Genomic DNA, 20,932 nt, shown 5'->3' with positions numbered 1-20,932 from the left:
TATAAAGCTGTCTGTCCGCCTGCTTGATACGTGACGAGAGAGCAGAACTCAGCCTGAGCATGTGGCCCTATCCTATTAACTAAGGGCTTGTAGTCAAGAAGGAGTCCCTGCCCTACTCTATCAATTAAAGGCTTGTAGTCAAGACGGAGTCCCAAGCCACTGGCTTGCTAAGGAGTCTGCAAAATCCTGCTAGAATTTGGAGCTTCAACTCTGGTTCTCCAGACTATTCTAGCAAAGAGCCCTGGCCTGACTTCAGACCGGGTCTACCCATCAGGAATGGTTGCCAAGTGAGATGGGTTGGCCAGTTGGCCACTCTACATGAGAAGTATATGGAGGCTTATTCACATACACCAAGTGCTTGGCTGGGCTTCTAAAATTGTCTACCTGCCAGGATAAATTTTTCTGTCACCAGCAGCAACCTAACAATTAGGCTAAATGTAATCATTAGTAGGTTGTGGATTATATGTTTTGTGTGTGTAGGGGAAACTATGAGTTACTCCCATGCTATTAAAATGTTGATGAGGATAGAGTATCAAGGAAGGTTAATGGAGTTTGTTTCAGGAAAAAAAAAATATTAGCAGATCCCAGCAATTATAACAGACTCTATTGTTTATTGCTATTTGCTAAAATAGAGACTTCTTTTACTAAAGGTATCCTAGATTATTTCTGTGATTTCCACTCCATTCTCATTGTGGAAAATCTCAGGAAAACAAAGATTCAGTATGAGTCAACTATGGTGTGCCAGAGAATCAATCTCTCTTTCTCTCTGTCATCTTTTTCATTGTCATCATCATCGTTGTCTTCCTCCTTCTTATCCTCCTCTTCTTTCTCTTTCTCTCCCGCTCCCTCTTGTCTGTCTATCTATGAATATTCTCAGAAAAAGTCCCCAAACTTCTAACAGAATATGACGTTAGAATAATAATACCAATGGAATAATAGAAAAGATGTCTGAGTAGAGTCAAAGGTAGAATAACACAATTTCCCTTGATTAGCATGGCAGATATATAGACTTAGACCCAAGTGAAAAGTTGAGCTAATGACACTTGAGAGTACCATTCAGGCAACTCCCAGTGAAATGATCTCCATGCAGTGGTCTGGGCTAGATGCTATGCTATCTCTCTTACAAATGCTTACTGCGTGCTGATTATTGAACCAGATGCTAAGTGTCCTGTAAGATTCTTCTTGAGAATTTGGTTCCATGGTCAGAGTTATAGAAGAGATGCATACTATATAGACTATCCCTTTCCCCACACATTCCCAAACACACATACTGTTTATTCATAATGCATACACTACAATAAAAAGTCTGATTAATCCTACAGAAATTTGTTTACCTTGACTTAACCTAATATTACCTAAACTTTTTTTCGACCATAGAATCCTTTCTTGAGTTAACATTTATTAAGATACAATGGAACTAATTCTGGCAGTACCTCATTTGGGAAAAAAAAATATTCTAGAAGAAAAGTATATGAGGGGGATCAGGATGCTAAAGTCATGTATCCACCTGGTGCTTGAAATTATTATACCAAGGCATTACCTAACCTGTTCTTGAGTACTTTTACAACCTTACACCGTAGCCTGTTCTGTCTTTGAACAGCTTTATCACAAATCCCTCTCTCTGCTAAGCTGAAACATAAGTTCTTAGGACTAGATTACATGCTCGAATGTATCCAGCTTAATATCTCCTTAGCTTTCCTTTTCCATTGCTCTAATGTGGTGTGTGTGAGAATGAGAGAGTAAAAGTGAAATTAATGTCACTGAAACTCCTATTTTATCTCCCCATTCTGAATGTTTTTGGTTGGCGTGGTGCAGTGGTTCTCAAATTTTAATATGCATAGTAATAACTTGGAGACTAGAAACCTTGTTCAAAGTTTTCTGGGCCCCCTCCCCAGAGACTCTGACTTAGTAGGTTGGGGGTAGGACCCACACATTTGAATATCTAGCAAGCTCACAGGTGATGCCAATGCTACCAGTCCAAGGACCACACTTTAAGAACAGTGGGGTCGTATATACATTGATGGCCTGCCAAGACCCCCTAGCTGGTGGGAATATTGGCTGCCAACAGCTCACAGCTGCCTCTCCCACTGGAAATTGTCCTCAGCTGTAGGTAATTGTTTTATCTAAGGTTGCCCTCTCCTACCGGGTGACCCAGAACCATTAACTGGCTGAGACTGGAGTACAAAGGCCTAGTCCCCTTGCCTCAATTTAGGATGTCTCTGAAGGGTCCTGCAAGTTCCATAGCTCCCCTTAGAATCTGCTCAGGCCTCAGATTCACCACATATTAGCTTTCTCTCTGCCCAGTCCTACCTCTCTGACATCCTTATACATGTATCTCATGGAAACATGCTTCAACAAACCTATTGCGCACAACTCTCCATCTTAGGGAGTTTTCTTCTCCCTGTTTTCAAGGAGCCCAGTCTAAGTCAGTTGGATTTTGTTTTCATTTTACTTTTCTTTTAAACCAAGTGTAGCACCTTTTATTTACATTTCATCTTTCAATATTCAGCCTACCACCACAATTTGTTGAAATCTTTTTGGCTCCTAATAGTCTTGTCTACTGTATTTGCTATTTCTCCCTGCTTTGTGTCATTGGCAAATTTGATAAGAATGCTATCTCCGTCTCCATCCAAGTCACTGATGAAAATATTGGCGAGGACAGAGCTGAGATTAGATTACTGTGAAAAGCTGCCAGAACCTCCTTCCAAGTTGATATGTATCCATTAAAAATCAATGAAGGGAACACAGGCCTCAAAGTCCCAGATTTTGGTTTGGAACATCAGTTCTGTGTAAGTAGAAGTCAATAGCTATACTCACAGCTAAAAAGAATAATGCTCTTTTAGCATTTCTACTTTAATAGGCTACTTAAGCACTACTTACATATATTAATAAATCACATCTCACTACCAAAAAACCCATAAAAATCATAAATAATCCTTATGAGTTCCTGATTATTATTCACCTAATTTGTCTCAGGATGAAATCTGTGTTTGGTCATTTTTAGGGAAGGTTTGTTTCACTTAAATATTTTTAAAAAGAGGTTGTGATCAAGTTGATTTTTTTTTTAAATACTAGTATTAATTCACTTTATTTATTTTATTTTTTTGTGAGGAAGATCAGCCCTGAGCTAACATACATGCCAATCCTCCTCTTTTTGCTGAGAAAGACTGGCCCTGGGCTAACATCCGTGCCCCATCTTCCTCTACTCTATATGGGACACTGCCACAGCATGGCCTGACAAGCGGTGCATCGGTGCCTGCCCGGGATCCGAACCCGGGTCGCCAGCAGCGGAGCACGTGCACTTAACTGCTACGCCACGGGGCTGGCCCCAAGTTGATGTTTAATAGCTAACTCAATTTCACTGGGTAGCTAAAATACTTGCAATATAGAAGACAAACACAACTCCTCAGGAATTGTATGAGTAGCCATAAGTCTATGCAATGTAGGTCATAATCTTCCAAGGTGCTTGGATTAGGTCTATCTGACTTGCTTTAAATGCTCTGTGGCATGAGGATACTGACTGGACACAGAGTGACGTAATGACTGTCATAGTAGGGATTTGATGAAGCTAGCTACAAAGCTGAATATTAGAAGATATTTAAGACACACAACCAATGCTTTGAATAGGGAATTGATTTCCCAGCTAATTTAAATAGTTTTCATCTCTTTGGGTGAATACTGATGCTGGGTAGAATGGGCAGAGCAAAAGACATTGGCTGGAGGCATGAGTGTATTGCTTTTGTTTCTGGCTATTTAGTAAGTCACCATGTACTTCAAGGAAGTATTTCCCTTCACATTTTTTTCTTGAAAATATGGTACCTGCACACTACCTCCCTAATAAAATGTAGTAGGGATTTTTAAAAGGAAAAAAAGTATCTGAAAATGCTTTCAATTATTAACAAATTGGGAGCAAGTAAAATAAATATAGGTAAAAATATACTTACAAAAATATGAGAGGAAATATGAAAAAATGGTAAGGGTGATTATTTCTAAATTTAAAAATTTTCTACACTAAGTAAATGTCACTTTATATCAGGGAAAAATTATTTCGAAATATAGAAGAAACTTCCAAACACAGAACAATGGTAGGTAAAATATTAAAACAGAAAACCAAAAAGGCACAATCGGGGCTCAGAAACAAGAGAAACAGCTCTGTGGGTCAGAAATGGCACAGAAACACAAAGTAGTGTGGAGGGTTGAACACAGGGGGCTGTTGGGCTCTGGGATGGGAAGTGGCTACCAGGAGTTCAGATTCTGCTGGCCTCAAGAATCCAAAAATGTACCACATCAGATAAAGGACCTGAGCCAGGCTCTCTGCTTCAATTAGCCAGGAGTGGTATCAGGTTTCCCAACCGGTGAAAGGGGGCTGCAGAAAGAGCTGCTGTTGACCACCACCTAGAACTGTTTAAATGATGCCCCCCTTTTTGGGTGGAAATTGAAAAGATTAAATTTCACAAAACTCACTAATACCTTTATGTCCTACATAATTCTTTAATATCAAGAATGCATTTGAATTAATGGTTTATAGAAAGAAAATAAATCCTTTTATTATAAATTATTTATAAATTGAATAAAGCTAGAAGATCCCCAAACTAGATGACTGTTAGAATTGGAGAGAGAAAATTATAAGTCAAATGATGATTATATCCATTTATCAAAATAACTCAACTTTCTAAAAATAAACTGCTAATTTATATATTTGACTGAATATTTTAAAGATTTTTGAGAGTGATAGTGATGCAAAGAAAATGAAAAATATAAATATAATTGAAAAGTAATATAAGGGAGGCTGTTGCTAACTTTCTCTTAATTTTAGACACTGTAATATTAAAGTTATGAATGAAGAAAAAAAGGTCTGTTCGTGTCCCATAATTTTCATTTAGGAAACAGTTATAAGTTTTCTTTAATTTTAGAGTCTTTTCATGGGTAAATTGCACGTAGGGGCATTTCCAAGCATGTATTTTGGTGTGCTAGTGGGGCTTGGTTTAGGAACTATAGGACTCGGTTAGAATGAAAATGGCTACTTGGCTACATCACCAGGTAATTTTCCACACCAGTAAATCACCAATGATACGGTTCCAAATGTCTCCCTTTGCGTGTAATCCCTGCAAGCTAGAAACATTCTAATTACTTTAAAAGAGATGACATAAAGTGAAGCAGGCAGTTACTACCATGAACCTTTTAGATCCGTGTGGATCATGACACTCCCGGGTCCAGAGCCCCAAGGTTTCGCGTTACAGGTATTATATTATCCTATTGCAAGACGGCAAGAATTCTTACGCTTCATAATCAGCTGGGAAGACTGGGTCTCAGCAGTATAAAAACAGGAGTGCTTTATAATTATATATACAACGCTCTCTTGAAGAGCCAAAAGAAACTTCCTCATACTGCCGAAAGAAGCGCACCTAAAGCAGTTGCTAACCGATTGGATTTTTCAATGTACCAAATCATTTTAGTCCTTAAGATGGACTAGAAGTTATATTTTGCACGAGAGGGTTTAAATATAAGCTACTCCAAATTGAGAAGTTTGAGCTGGTGGCTTTAGGGTCACTTGTAGCTTTAATATTTATGACTATTAACATGCTACAAATATATCATCAGCAGTCCCCTACTTAAGAAGAGGTTGTATTTTAAACAAATGTCCTGTTAGCATCATATCACACTCTTTACATAGCTTCAAGGGCAGCAGCAAATCTCCATCCTTCAATTTTTTGGAAATAATCCAAAGCCATTTAGTGCCCAACATCTGATTGTTTCATTCAATTCACAAACAATTATTGAGTACAATTATTAAGCAAACACAAGGTGTGGCTATACAATAATGTAACAGTCTTCCGATGATCATAAAATAGTTCCCAGGTAGTTCTAGAAAAGGAATACCAAAAATGTTTTGAGAAAGAACAGCATTTGTGGATAGAGCATAAGACCCTTTTATGAAGTTCACGTGCCTGTCCCTCTGCTAAATAAAAAAACTGACAAATGAGCAAAAAATTTGTGATACTATTTGCTTTTCTTCCGTGAAAACAAAATCAAGTTTCTTTCTTTCTTTCTTTATTTTTATTTTCAGAAAAATTTGGGTATGCTTTTGGGAGTATATCACATATGTAAATATCATCCATGAGGTCTCAGGAGGGAAAAAAAAAGAGTGCTGGGAGCAAAGGGAAACCAGAATATTAGTTTTAGGGAAAATAACTCTGGGGCCAGCGTGAAGGGCAAATGAGTGTAGAGATTCAATGGCTAGGAGCACAGAGCAAAGGTGGTCACAATCTCCCAGCCAAATATAGAGAAGCCTTTAGGATGAGGTGGCAATACGGATGAAGAAAAGGGAATAGTTTCTAGAGCAATTTTTGAAGTAGAATTCACAATTTAGAAGCCAATTAATACATGTGTCAGTAGAGTAGAGAAGAGAGAGGAAGAGAAAGGTTGAAGGTAATTTTTAGGTTTCCAGTTTTAGAGACAATTAAGTTAAGCAATTAAACTACCCTGAAAACACAGGAAATCTAGCATTGTTTTAGGGGCAGCTAACGCCTTCTACTTTAGACCTTTTAGAGCCTGTAGGATGTGCAGATGGAGATGTATGGTAGGTGGCTGTAAGTACAGTTCTGGAGATTAGGAGAAAGATGTAAGATGAAAATAAAACCTGAGGAGTCTTAATGGTAATTGAAGCCAACAGACAAAGGTACTCAAAATGTGTATAGAGAAAGAAATAATTAAGAATGGAACATCAACATTTAAGGGCTACAGGGGCCGGCCCCGTGGCATAGCGGTTAAGTGTGTGCGCTTCGCTGTTGGCGGCCCGGGTTCGGATCCCGGGCGCGCACCAATGGACGGCTTGTCAGGCCATGCTGTGGCGGCGTCCCATATAAAGTGGAGGCAGATGGGCACAGAGGTTAGCCCAGGGCCAGTCTCCCTCAGCAAAAAGAGGAGGATTGGCGTGGATGTTAGCTCAGGGCTGATCTTCCTCACACACACACACACACACACACACACACATTTAAGGGCTACAGAGCAAAGAGAGCCTATATTGATTATTGCTACAACTCCCAAATTTGTATCTCAAGTCACTACTATTCCCCAGAATTTAAGGTTTTATATCCAGCTATCTACTCCACATCTCCACCTGGATGCATAATAGGCATTTCAAAAGTAACATGTTCACATCTTCTTCCTAAAATATGTTGCTTTTGGAGCCTTCCCCATCTGGGTAAATGAGTACCCCATCTTCCATTTGCTCAAGCTAAAAGCTCTGTGGTCTTCCTTGACTCCTCTCTTTCTTTCACACCTAAATTCAATCTCTTATAAAACCTTTTGGGACGGGCCGGCCCCGTAGCATAGAGGTTAAGTGCGCGTGCTCCGCTGCTGGCGGCCCGGGTTCGGATCCTGGGCGCGCACTGAGGCACCGCTTCTCCGGCCATGCTGAGGCCGCGTCCCACATACAGCAACTAGAAGGATGTGCAACTATGACTTACAGCTATCTACTGGGGCTTTGGGGGAAAAATAAAAATAAAAAAAATTAAAAAAAAAAAAAAAAAAAAACCTTTTGGGCTCTGTCCTCAAGATATAGTAGCATCCAACCACTTCTTACCACATTCACCTCTCTTATTCTGGTGTAAACCACAGTCATCTCTCAACTGTATTATGACAACAGTTTCCTAATGATTTCACTACTTCTCTTTGGTCTATTATAATAGAGAGGCCAGATAAGTCAAAACATGCCATTCCTCTGCTCAAAACCCTTATTTTGAGTAAGAGTCAAAGTCCTTAGAGGGGCCTATAAGGCCCAATGTAATCAGATTCCTCTTACCTCTCTGAACCCCTTGTCTACTACACTTCTGCTTACTTGACCTTTCCTGTCACCGGTCTCCTTAAGGTTCCTCTGACATGCCAAGCATACTCCTGCCTCAGGGCATTTCCACTTATTAGGACACTCCCAGACTATTTTTCTTCCAATTTTCCACATGGCTCACATCCCCAGGTCATTTAGCTTTTGTTTAAATGCCACCCCTTCCATGAGAACTTTCTTCACCACCATATTTAAATAACAGCACTTCTCTTCCACAACATACACACCTTCTCAACTCCTTTCCTTCTTTATGTTTCCACATTGCACTTATCACAATCTTATATACCATATATTTAACTTTTTTATTTTTTAATGTCTGTCTCCCACCTTCTCCTTCCCAGAATATAAGCTTCATGTGGGTAGGGATTTTCACTGCTATATACCTGGTACCAGGCAGTAAGCCTACCTAGCACATACCTAGCAGCAAAATATTCATGGAGCAAGTGAATGAATTCTTATGATGTTTATGACAGATGACATTTACTTTGCTCTTACTATGTGCCAAGCATTGTGCCAAGCACTTCACACTTATTATATGAATAGAAAATAGGATAATTGCAAGATAATACAGTTCTGGAAATCAAGGAAGGGAAAATTTCAACTAATAGAGTTGACAAATAGGACCAACTTTAAAATGAATTCAAGTAGATGGATAAATAAAAATAGGGCAATTCACTATTATAACAGTCATTGGCAACTTAATGAGCCCTTGTTTTCAGTAAATGGTGGTGCTGGGGAAGCCAAATTGGAGTGGGTCAAAGCATAACCAGGAACTGAAGAATAGGAAACAGGAATGTCAATCACTGCTTCCAAAAATTTGATGGTAAGGGAAAACAAGCACAGCTGGTAGAAAAGATGGTATCCTCAAAAAGTTCTTTTAGGATGAGGGAGACTTGAGCATGATGGTTGGCTGAAGGGGAGAAACAGGAAGAAGAAATTGAAGATCCCAGAGAAAGAAAGTAGAACAATTACTAAAAGAATATGTTGGAGAATGTGAAAGAGATCCAGCGTCCAGCTAGAGTAGCTCTTTCTGCACACATAATAGAGCTCAATAGTTTTTCTCCCTTTTCTTGTTTCTTTAAAGTGAAAAAGAGAAAGGACCTGAGAATAGAGATGCAAGGAATGACTTACAAGTGCTTTATGGTTGCCAAAGATGGAGAACACAGATGATAAATTTTTAGTTTGTCAACTATTAATCGTGATTATGAAAATTTGAAATGTATTATTAGAGAAGACAGGAGAATACTGAAATATTATTTTAAGGAATAGTGTATTTGCATGTATGTACATGCATATGCATATACGCATATGTGCATGTCCACACATACATGCTAAATCTTTCTTAGAACCTACAGAGATTTTTCAGGTATCTGGGAGCTTTTGTGAGGAACTTCCAGCCATGTTGAACCCTCTGATACCAGGACCAGTCCCTCTACTTGATGAGTTTGCTCCTTGCTGAATGGTAGTAGTAGAAGCCCTCATATAGCTAGAGACAGACAATTCAGAGTTAATGCTCATGTCTTGTTTAAAGAGTGATCCTGGAATAGAAATAAGGAAATGAAATCTCATGACAGTCTCATCATAAAGTCATCAGCCAGATGGCAGTCCTTGAAATCTAATCCTTAGAGGCTTCTCACAATAATTTGTAATATCATATCTAATATTATCTTATTCACCAATTCATATCTATTCACAGAGATTGAAGAGAAAGAAATGAACTTGCAGAGGCCCATATTTCTGGCTTTATATGCTAACATGGACTCTATAAGGAATATGATCAGGAAAACAAAATATTTTCCTACATGGGTCACAATGATGATATACATTCTGATCTGAATGGTTAACCTACAGAATTTAGTTGAAAAGTAGCCTTTTATTCAAGAATGGTAGATTAATTCCTTTTAGGGACACATGGCTATTTATATTTATCTATATAAAATGGTAAATAAAGGTCCTATCAAAGCTAGCATAGAATTTGAAGATTCCTCTGACCTATTAATAAACTTAAATTGAACACTAAAATACAAAATAAAATTAGTTTACTTGTGTTTTTGATTGTCTTGCAACTACAGCCTGCCAGTGTATAATATCAAAGTAAAGTTTTCCCAAGTTATTTTTTTTTACATGTTCTTTAACCTTCAACAATTTAAAACTGAATTGAAGATTTTGTTGCTTTCAATAGGCTTCCAAATGTATAAAATTTTTGCATATATTTATCTATATGATTGAAAGTTTCAGTGCAGGCAATACATTAGTGTTTGGTAGTAAAATCTGAACTGTGAGAAATGATGTAATCCGAATAATTTCAACAGAGTGACTTCTAGCTAAAAAGTCTTGGTTACAGACATTTTTCAAAGATATGAGATACTTTTTCTCCATAACCCAAATATCAATATTAACAATCTCTCCTTTTAAAATTGTTTACAGAATTAACAACAAAAGTAAAAGTGTTTATATTCTGTGATAGTTGTAGTTTTTGGGACTTTGAACATCAACTTCAGAAAATGGACAAATAAAAGAAATAAGGTAGAAACGAGGAAATGGAAAAATGTGAACTACTTTGTAAAGGAAACACTTTTTATTTATAAAATTTGGCAAAAACCCTTTTAGACATAATATAGTATGTAATTGTTGTAAATGTACCCTACACTGCTTAGGTGAACGCAGACAATGATCTAGAGCAGGACTATCAATAAATTTTCTGTGATGATGGAAATGTTCTACTTTACATTGTCCGATAGGGAAGCCACCGGTTACATGTGGCTCTTGAGCACTTGAAAGGTGGCTGGTGAGATGGAGGAAATGAATTTTAAATTTTATTCAATTATAATTAATTTACATTTAAATAAGCACCTATGGCTAGTGGCTACCCTACTGGACAGCAGAAATCTAGAGGATGATGATGATGTTACTTCACTTCTAGGTTTAGCTGGGCAAGATATTGGATAAAAAGGTCAAAATGTAAAAGATCACACAAAGAGTTTTCTTGTTCTTTATTTATCTAGCATAAGATCCATAAGAATGTCAAATAAGAGAAGCTGTAGCCAAGTGGAATACGGTTTAATCCGTGCAGTTGACACACAGAGCATACACAGAATGTGAACTTCTAATATAAAGCTATCATTAGCCAACGGAGCATCCAGCTCTCCTCATGACCTCCCACACTGACCAGACCATCAAGCCCAAATGGCCCATTGTTATTACAATCCTATGTGAACATACTGTATGAATATACACTATACATGAATATATGAGCTACATGAATATACTGTGTTTACTCAAAGAAGTGACTGGGTATCTCTCCAGGGAACTTGATGCTGTCCAGCTACAGCCTGCCGGTTTATCAGTTTATTCTTCCCACGCCCTTTATGGCAAACGTTCTCCATTGGCTGGCTCAACCCTAATCCCTAGGCACTAGAGGTGGTTTTATGACATAGTTCTGGCCCTAAAGTTCCTGGGAAAGCCATTGCTTTCCTGATACAAGCACTGCCCCTTCCCCTTCTTCTTCCTGTTAGAATGCACATGTTGAGGGAAATGCCAAGAAGAACATGGAGACTTCAGGGCTGACATTGCTGAGCCACTGAGTCAACATCAGCATCTAAAAAGGTTTTAAAAGTGGAAAGAGGGTGAGCTACATGAATATACTGTATTTAGAAAGACCATCCTGGGGCCGGCCCCGTGGCTTAGCGGTTGAGTGAGCGCGCTCCGCTGCTGGCAGCCCGGGTTCGGATCCCGGGCGCGCACTGACGCACCGCTTCTCCGGCCATGCTGAGGCCGCGTCCCACATGCAGCAACTAGAAGGATGTGCAGCTATGACAGACAACTATCTACTGGGGCTTTGGGGGAAAAAATAAATAAGTAAAATCTTTAAAAAAAAAGAAAGACCATCCTGCATTCTATGTAGAGAATGGAAGGGAAGGAGGAAGACTATAAGGGGGAAGCCAGTTAGGCGAATGATGTAGTCATTCAGGCAAAACATGGCAGTCAAAGAGTAGGTAAAGATGAAGAGAAGTGACTGGATTTGAAAGTTATTTAGGGAGTAAATAGCTCTGTGATAGCTTAGCTATTGGGGCTGTAGAGCATGACTTTCTGATTTGGACAACTGAATGTGTTGTGGTAATGTTCACTGGAGAGGGAACATAGGAAGAGAAGTAGATTGTATTTGGAGAAAGAAGTTAAAAGAGAGCAAAGATGAGTTCAGCTTTGGGCCTATTCAGTTTGAAGCTCCTGAGTGACATTAAAATGGAAAGAAATCAGTAGGATATGCAGTCAAAAGACCATTCTCAGCTGCAAATGGTATAAATGGATAGTCATCAGCAGACTGAAACTACACAAGTGGATGAATTTTCGCAGAGTATATGTCAGAAAGGAACAGGGAAGAAATTTAGAGGCATGAATCAGAATTAGCTTGATGAATTGCAGATTCTGTATGGGCCAGCAAAAAGTGTAATTTGACTTCTACCATTCTATTTTACTTTATCCACTGGAGAAATAACTATATACCTTCCCTAGGTGGTAGCTTTTTAGGGACCAAGTCAAAAAATATAAACTAGAAGCCCCTCCTCTGAAGAATCCAAAGACTTTAAGAAAGTGATCAAAAGAACAGAGAGAGCTGCTTGGAGATTCAAGGAGCATAAGAATGTGGAGAGAAGGGACTGCCAGAAAGACTGGCCTAGATGGCACAGACCTGCCTTGAAGCCCTAGTTTTGTACCATGAACAACCTTTCTTTTGGGCCCCTTCTTAGCTTACATTCCCTAAACTCACCAAATTAATTTCTGTTCTTAATCTGCTTTCCTAAAGAGGCTTCTCTCTGAGAAGCAAGTATTTCCCATTGAGATCTAACTATTGACTCTCTGATACCTATCGATTGCATATGAATAAGTCTTCCCCAACCTAATCTGCCCCTGTTTAACTGAACGAACAGATACCAGATCTGTATTTGGAGCAGAAAGTCCAAACCTTGCCATTAAGAGGAGGCAGTAACTCTGAGAATTTTTTCCAATTATCATTCCCCTATTCAAGCTCGTCCTCTCTCCAGCAGGGTTCTTTTGATAGGGCCCCAAATATAACTTCTCAACTTCAGGGGGAATCTTCTTCTTTTCCATGGTCATCTGCACACCCATTGTCTAGAATTCAGGACTAGAGCTGCTCTATTCCCTCAGGCTCACCAGCCTAAATCTAGTTTCACAGGAGTTTTCACTCCTCAGTCTCTAACCTGATTTCAAAATTTACGTGCTCTCTCAATTTTCACATATCAATAGCTCATTACTCCTAAGAGTTTCTGCTCTTAGTTCAAAATCTGTTCTTTTTTTTTTCTTGATGGTGGCCTTTTCTTCTTAATAAAGGCCACCTAACTGACTTCTTCAGTAATTCATGTCATCTTCTGGAACTCATTTACCTTTCACTGTGGTCTTCTACATCACTTGCCCCTATTTTCTGACAGAACTAAAAATGAGTACCCAATAATCCTTAACTTACCATAGCATAAACAAGGTAACCCAACATTACACAAAAAGAGTCATCTTCCAACAAATATTTACCAGCTCCCTATTATATCACCTAGCTCAGGACCTTAGGACGTGTCAAATAAGAAAGACAGTCTCTGTCCTCAGGGAGTTTAGACTAATGTGAAAGACAAACGTTAAACAATTAGTTACATAATCCATGTTTTTATTTATAATTAGGATAAATGCTAATGAAAGAAAAACACAGGGGTTAAGAGAGTGGACAATAAGGAGACAAGACCTAGTCTGATTAGGTAGTGTCTCCGCATGTGCCATGTTGGAACAGAACAATATTTCTTTGGACAGAGCTCTCAAAGCAGACTGATAAATGGCTTTTCTAGCTACAAGTCAGCATTTTGTTTTTGTCTAATCTCTTAGTTATGTCACTACCTTTGTGATTGTGGGCAAATCATTTGATTTTACCAGTCTTCGGATTCCTAATCTTTAAAGCAAGAGGACTTAGGCAAACCTGTGTGTTTAGTTGGCATTTGCCATCTTGGATCCTCCCAAGCCCCGGTTTAGCAAGATTGGGAAAACAAATGTGCATCGTCCACCCAGTGTCACCACCCCATCATTATAGCCAACAATAGTTTTAGAAATAATGTAGTTCGTACCTTTTCTGAATGCTTGCCCAAGAGGCATTGATGTTCTCTGTTATCATGTGTACTTTTCTGGTATCATCTGCAGAATAATCCCGGAGAAGTTTCAGTGCCAAGTCATTTGTCACATCTACATTTATCTGCCACTGGCGGAGGTCTTTGGCCAATTGCTGTAGATGTGTATGGGAAAGAGAATGAATGTCAGTTTTCTCTGAAATCTTTAGTTGGAATTTCTTAAAATTCTTCATAAATAGCTTCTGAATCCTCAGGTCAGAACATGTCTACATGATTGCTTTTAATCTACCATGTGATTTAGTCAGTCATGACAGTATAAGCTAACTCACTCTTTATGACAAAACTTTTCAAATGCTGCATCTTGAGCAATAACCAGTATCAGATATTTCAATTTAGTAGCAATTAATTGGAAACAAACTGGACTTAATTATTTTATCATGGGAGAAAACTATAAAAATAAGCTCCCATATAATTGTGGAGTATGTGACAAATACCAAAATTTGAACAGAAAAATATATTTCATATACTTCTTTCCCTCTTCATTAACTTGTTGAATTGTTTATGTAATTAGTGCCATCTACTGGCATTTAACTAAAGCTGCATACAGAAAATATTGAACATCAAAAGAACAGTGCTGTTATTCCAGTTATGAATTTTTTGAAGGATCAGTTTATTAACAGTACTTCAAAAAACATCCTACTTTAGGGGCGGCCCCATGGCTTAGCGGTTGAGTGCACGCACTCCACTGCTGGCGGCCTGGGTTCGGATCCTGCGTACGCACCCATGCACCGCTTGTCGGGCCATGCTGAGGCCGCATCCCACATACAGCAACTAGAAGGATGTGCAACTATGACATACAACTAGCTACTGGGGCTTTGGGGAGAAAAAGGGGGGGAAAAACATCCTACTTTAAAATTAGAATAAAATTTCAACTATAAGAATCCTCCTAAACCAAATGACCTATGTTTTCTTCTTTGTTTGTCTTTGGCAACTGAATATTATCAAATTGTATTGCATCATTTGAAATACCATATATCAAAGAAAGAAATAAACCAATGATAGGTTTATCTAGAAGTATATTGACCCAAAATTTCTTTTTTTTTTTTTTATTATTTTTTCTTTGTGAGGAAGATCAGCCCTGAGCTAACATCCATGCCAATCCTCCTCCTTTTACTGAGGAAGACTGGCCCTGAGCTAACATCCGTGCCCATCTTCCTCCACTTTATGTGGGACGCCACCAAAACATGGCCTGACAAGCGGTGCATCGGTGCGCGCCCAGGATCCGAACCCAGGCTGCCAGCAGAGGAGCGCGCGCACTTAACTGCTACGCCACGGAGCCGGCCCCCCAAAGTTTCTATTAAGCATTGCTGTAAGTTCATGGAGGAGGCCTCTAAGCATTAACATAATATTAAATTGTTAAGATCATTATATCAAGTTCAACATAGTGGGTTAAGCCATTGATAAACGGACAAAGGAACAGGAACAGGCAATTCAAACCAGAGAAAGAATAAAAAGTTTTTAGAAAACAAGAAAAAAATTAACTTTCAAAAATAAAAAAATAGGGCTGGCCCGGTGGCTTAGTGGTTAAGTGTGCGCGCTCTGCTGCTGGTGGCCCGGGTTCGGATCCCGGGCGTGCACTGACGCACCGCTTCTTCGGCCATGCTGAGGCCGCGTCCCACATACAGCAACTAGAAGGATGTGCAACTATGACATACAACTATCTACTGGGGCTTTGGGGGGAAAAATAAATAAATAAATAAATAAAATTAAAAAAATAAAAAAATAGAGTATTAAGCCAAGATGGTACAATTTGACACCAATTAAATTAATAGAAAGTGAAATCCAAAGCTGGAAAGACTGTGGTAAAATTAGCACATTCATGTACTACTGCCGGGAACAGTTATCTATCGGGACAATTTGTAAATAGATAGCAAGTGACACACAAAGGCTTACTCCCATTGACCCTGTAATCTTGCTTTCGGTATTTTGTTCTAATAAAATATTTAAAAGAAGAGAAATAGATTATAGGAATAAAGATCTTCATTAACTAAGACAGTAAAAAATGAGAAACAATTTCAATGTTTAATGAGAGGACATTAAAATAACATAATACATCAACCCAATGGTCTAATATGCAATAAATGTGCACGGAAAGCATAAGTAAAAAAACAGAACACAATTTCTGTCTACTCTGTATTTCTTAAATCTGTAAGAATACATAGCCATGAAGTAGAAGGGAAACAGTGGAAATTGAAAATAATTGATGTTTCTGAAAAGAGCAATCATTTTTGTTTTAATATTTGTTCTTTTATGTTAGAATGATGTTTGTATAATGAAAATCAAACACTAGTATTTTTAGCACAGTTTCAGTATGTTTGAGTGGACTCCTGTTCCTTGAAAATGTATAATCTGTATATAATCTGGCATTAACTAGAACATCCTATTCTAGAATCAAATGAAATAATTGCATTTATTGCATATGGCAAACAGACTCAGATAACCAAACTAGTACCAAGCAGCTAAAGCCAACTCACTAACTTTTTCTATGAAAACAAAAAGAGAGAGAATTTTTAAAGGTACAAAGTATCATTGCTGTGCTACAAAGCAATTACAATTTATCCTTGTAGAATGCCTGCCTTTTCTTATATACTCCTTTTATCAAGCCCTGAAGCTCCTATTTTCTACTTTTCAGATCCTCACACTATTCAAAAGCCTTTCTGAGGTGAAATGTACACCCTAAAGGCTTTCCCTTTCTAGAAATTTCCTAGGGTACAAAATTACCTCTCCTTTCCTTCCCTCCTCACTTAAGCCAAATCTACAGTGTTAAAAGTAATGTATACTAAGATATGAAAAACCAATTGGCGCTAATTATCCAGAGGATGGTACTTGCATTTTAAAAGAAGACTTTATTATTTATCATCTATTAATTCTCTAATTGGTAGCATAAGAATCCAAAAAACTGAGACCAAAAACTTGGTTACCTTTTCCCAAGGTAATTCCTTTTTTTTTTTTTTTTTTTTTTTGGTGAGAAAGATTGGCTCTGAGCTAACACCTGTTGCCAATCTTCCTCTTTTTGCTTGAGGAAGATTGTCCCTAAGTAACACCTGTGCCACTCTTCCTCTATTTTGTATGTGGGACGCCATCACAGCATGGCTTGGCTTGATGAGCAGTGTGTAGGTCTGCGCCTGAGATCTAAACCTGCAAACCCCAGGCTGCTGAAGTTGAGCATGTGAACTTAACCACTATGCCACAGGCTGGCCCCCCAAGGTAATTCCCTTTTAGGAAGGATACAATTATTAAAGAAATACTTACTATGAAGCAAAATCAGAGCATATATGTATACATTTAGGAATATAAAATATACACTAAAATTTTAATAAATATGATTAAAATCATTTATTTTATCTAAGAAAGATAAATAACCTTGGAAGCCACCCCTCATTCATGGGTTCCTATTTGAAAAGTCTAGATGTAAGAGGATACACTCTTTGGTTCTAATCTATAGATCACAAAAAATGCCTAAAAGTATAAATTGAAAAGTATGCTAAAATTTCCCAAAATCTTAAAGGAAATAGCAAGCTAAAGTTAAATTAGAGACTTCATAGTAAAAAGGTAGTAAAAGAGTGAGGCTTGACTTCAAACCAGAGCTTTTTTGATATATTTTAATGCTTGAAAGGCAAAAATGCACAAGCCATATCTTTCCCTTCAAATTTGCGTTCACACTGAAATTTATATTTTTATACCAAGGAAATCTTGACTGAGCGCTAACCCTCACTGAATACTGCCCAGGTTTTGCAAGGATATAGGATTAAAAAGAAAAAATCCCACTGACCTTGACTAACATTGACAGGGCTAAGGCCCTTATCGAAACTCACAGGTTCTCAACCGCAGCCTTCTTTTCTCTCTTCTTAAATACATTCACCAGAACAGACTGGTTTCCCTTCCAACTAAGGTAATGTGTTGACCACCTTGGGCTTTAAGCAAGTGTCATTCTCACCAGGAACAAGGACCGTGACCAGCTTTGCCTACTACTGTGAAATTTACTACTGGGATAACTCCAGGCCACAGAACCAGCGTAAATTCAAAAAGACAACAGAATTCACACACACTCTTTTTTTATTTCTGAATTCCATTTACAATGGTATACACTACAGGGAATAGCTTGTGCGGCGATCACAGTGTGTGAAGAAATTTAAAATACTGTGAGCACTAGCCTATAACAAAAAGATGATTTTGTGGGCATATGTGTGTATGTGTGTGTGTGTGTGTGTGTGTGTGTGTGTGTGTTTTCTATGAGGAATACAAAATGCTAAATCCCCAAAAGCTTGTGTCCCCAACCAGGAAAGAAATATTTCATATTCAAACCGAATATGATGCTGCTGCAATCTCTGCTTAGTATTTATTCACAGTATTTTAGGCAGAAAAATGATTGTGGACTATGGGACAACCTGAATTAATTTCAAGAATTTTGAGTATTAAAATTTATCAATTTTAATGTTTGTCTTCTCATGTTTTTATTTCTAACAACTCTTTTCAGGGATATTTACATGGAAGATAACAAGGAAGGAAGAGAAAGTATAGTTTAAAGTCTGGGCAACAGAATAAGCCTGCTAGGTTTGAATCCTGGCTTGATCACTTACCAGTTATGTGATAAATGAGCAAGTTAATTATCCTCTCTGTGCCTCGGTTTCCTCCTTCATTAAATGGGTGTATTAATAGTATTTACCTTGAAAGATTATCATGAGGATTAATTTAGAAAATCCAGGGAAAACACTTAGAATGGTGCCTGGCATATTCAAAGCATTAAACAAACATTAGCTATAATCATCATCATCATCACTACTATTACTACTACTACTACTACTATTTTTAATCAACTGCACCATATTCACCACATGGTGAACCTCTACTGAATGCAAAGCAAGGGACTCACTGTTTTATAGACATTGTCTGTAATGCTGCAGCTCTAAAAGCCTCCCTTCAATTTAGAAGATAAATGTGAGTACATAGACCCATAATTAAAGTTTTAAGGTTGAGTATTTTTTAAGTTTTCTTATAAAATGTGTTTTGGGATATTCACCTACAAGTGAAATTAACGTTTGTTCCAGGTAAACTAGATGTTTCGATTTTTTTAATGACTGCGACTGACAGGAGGTTTATGAAAGGCAATGCAGAGTAATGAAAAGGCATCTTCCCAGAAAGTCTTGCTTGGTCATTGCAGCGCAGTTTGCTCTTAAGACAGCCATTAACCTTTTGAGGTTCAGTTTTGTTGTCTGTAAAATAGGATGGGGCTACTTATTCTGCTTATGCCTTAGGTTTGTCGTGAGGTCAAATCAAAATTAAATTGCCTGGAAAATTATAAGATAGGATCCTAATATATTTACGGACAAAAAGTTCTACATATTGGGTTTCTCTCATTTTGCCTAGGATACTGTGTTTGCATACATAAACTAAGAAATTCATTAAAAAAAATTTAGCTCTGTGAGCTAACAGCTAAGAGCTTATTAGCTCTTAGATCCATTCTCTGCCCATCTCCTACTCTACTCAGTATTACAGATGGACCACTTTAGGGGATCCGAATTTCCTGGGATTTCTTGCTAGCTGGCTTCTAGCTGGGTTAGGCCAGTGAGAGGCCCTGGTGGGAGACAGAGCAGGAGGAAGGGCGAACCTGAAGTATATCTCCCACCTCTCTATGTGGGCAGCGACTTCTTTGTGTCTCCATTTTCCACAGGACAGGCCCTCCCTCTATAGTTTCAGTACCTGCTGTGCAGCCTCCATAGTGGTCAAGTTAGCCCCAGATGGCTCTGGTTACACTTGTTGGCCCTCCAGCTCTTGAGGTGGTAATATCTACCTGATGTTGCTTAACTCCAGGTTGCTTCACTGTCTCCTATCAGGCTTCTCAGCTCCTCCAGTAACATGGAACCAGTCCTCTGTATTAAATTCCCTCTGAAATATCTAGGCTGGTTTCCAGGCTGAACCTGATGATACAAACTAGAAGAAATCTCCCAGCAAATGACTCTACCTACAACTATGCAGAGGAAATTTAACATATCAAGCATAGATTTCAGGAAACATCAGACTTTACATCTTACACCCTTCTCTCAAGTCTCAGAACAAGAGATGACTCTTGCGCTATGGGATGTTGAGTCCTCTGTCTGGACACTGATCTATTATAGGATCCTCTTCCATGTACTCCCTCTCTGTGTCTTTTCAACCTCTTGCCTCTCTACAGGGTCTTTCTCCACAGCCTTCAAACATGAGTCTCTCCCCCATCTTTAAACAACAACAAAATCTGCTATCATTTCCTTTCCTTCACAGTTAAGCTCCTTACAAGGCAAATATTCACTCATTGCCTCAACTTGATTATATTCCTGCCATTCTATAATTCATCAAAATCAGGCTTCTGCCCTCACCACCGCACTAAAACTATTCTGACAGAAGTCACCGTGGCAAATTGGATTATTGGCCTCAATTCTTTATCCCACCCTGTATCCATGCCCTTTGCTGCGTAACTTTGAATTTCCTGCTACAAAAGGTAGAGTTTACTTCCCTGCCCTTGACAATGAGCTTGGCCATATGACTGGCTTTGCCTAATCCTAGTGGGATGTTAATAGAAGTGACACAAGCAGAGGCTTGAAATGTGCTCCTGCAGGGGGCTAGCCTTTTGCACTTCTGCCATCACCATGAGACAAACACACCCTGAGCTAGCTTGCTCATCCCTGGAGAAGGATGAGTGACATGTGGAAGAGAGCCACCCCAATCAACCTGCAGCAGGAAGCAGTGCCACCCTAGCCAAGCTGCAAACTCATGAAAAAAAAATGCTTATCGTTGTGTGCCACTGACATTTTGAAGTTGTTTGTTATGCATCATTTTTGTGAAAATAGTTAACTGATTCAGTCACCAACAGCCAATATCTGGAAAGTGTTAGGTTTTCATTTACTTGATTTATTTGCGCCAACTGGTGCTACTG

At 38.6% G+C, this 20,932-nt stretch overlaps 1 protein-coding gene across 4 annotated transcripts in view; it reads right to left on the bottom strand.

Moving 5' to 3' along the window:
• Positions 1-20,932, bottom strand: part of LOC101392552 (dystrophin) — a 760,070-nt gene that overhangs the window by 503,890 nt on the left and 235,248 nt on the right. For all 4 annotated transcript variants that reach the window (XM_004435057.3, XM_087426760.1, XM_087426761.1 and 1 more), the window contains exon 9: positions 13,963-14,117. In XM_004435057.3, coding sequence (XP_004435114.2) covers positions 13,963-14,117 — 155 coding nt within the window. The remainder of the gene's footprint in view (positions 1-13,962; positions 14,118-20,932) is intronic.

Source organism: Ceratotherium simum, chromosome X (genome assembly GCF_057802395.1).
Source record: "Ceratotherium simum simum isolate JZ-2026a chromosome X, ASM5780239v1, whole genome shotgun sequence".
Classification (NCBI taxonomy): Eukaryota; Metazoa; Chordata; class Mammalia; order Perissodactyla; family Rhinocerotidae; genus Ceratotherium; species Ceratotherium simum.
Note: the sequence above shows the minus strand (reverse complement) of the source record. Positions and strands in the feature narration are given on the sequence as shown.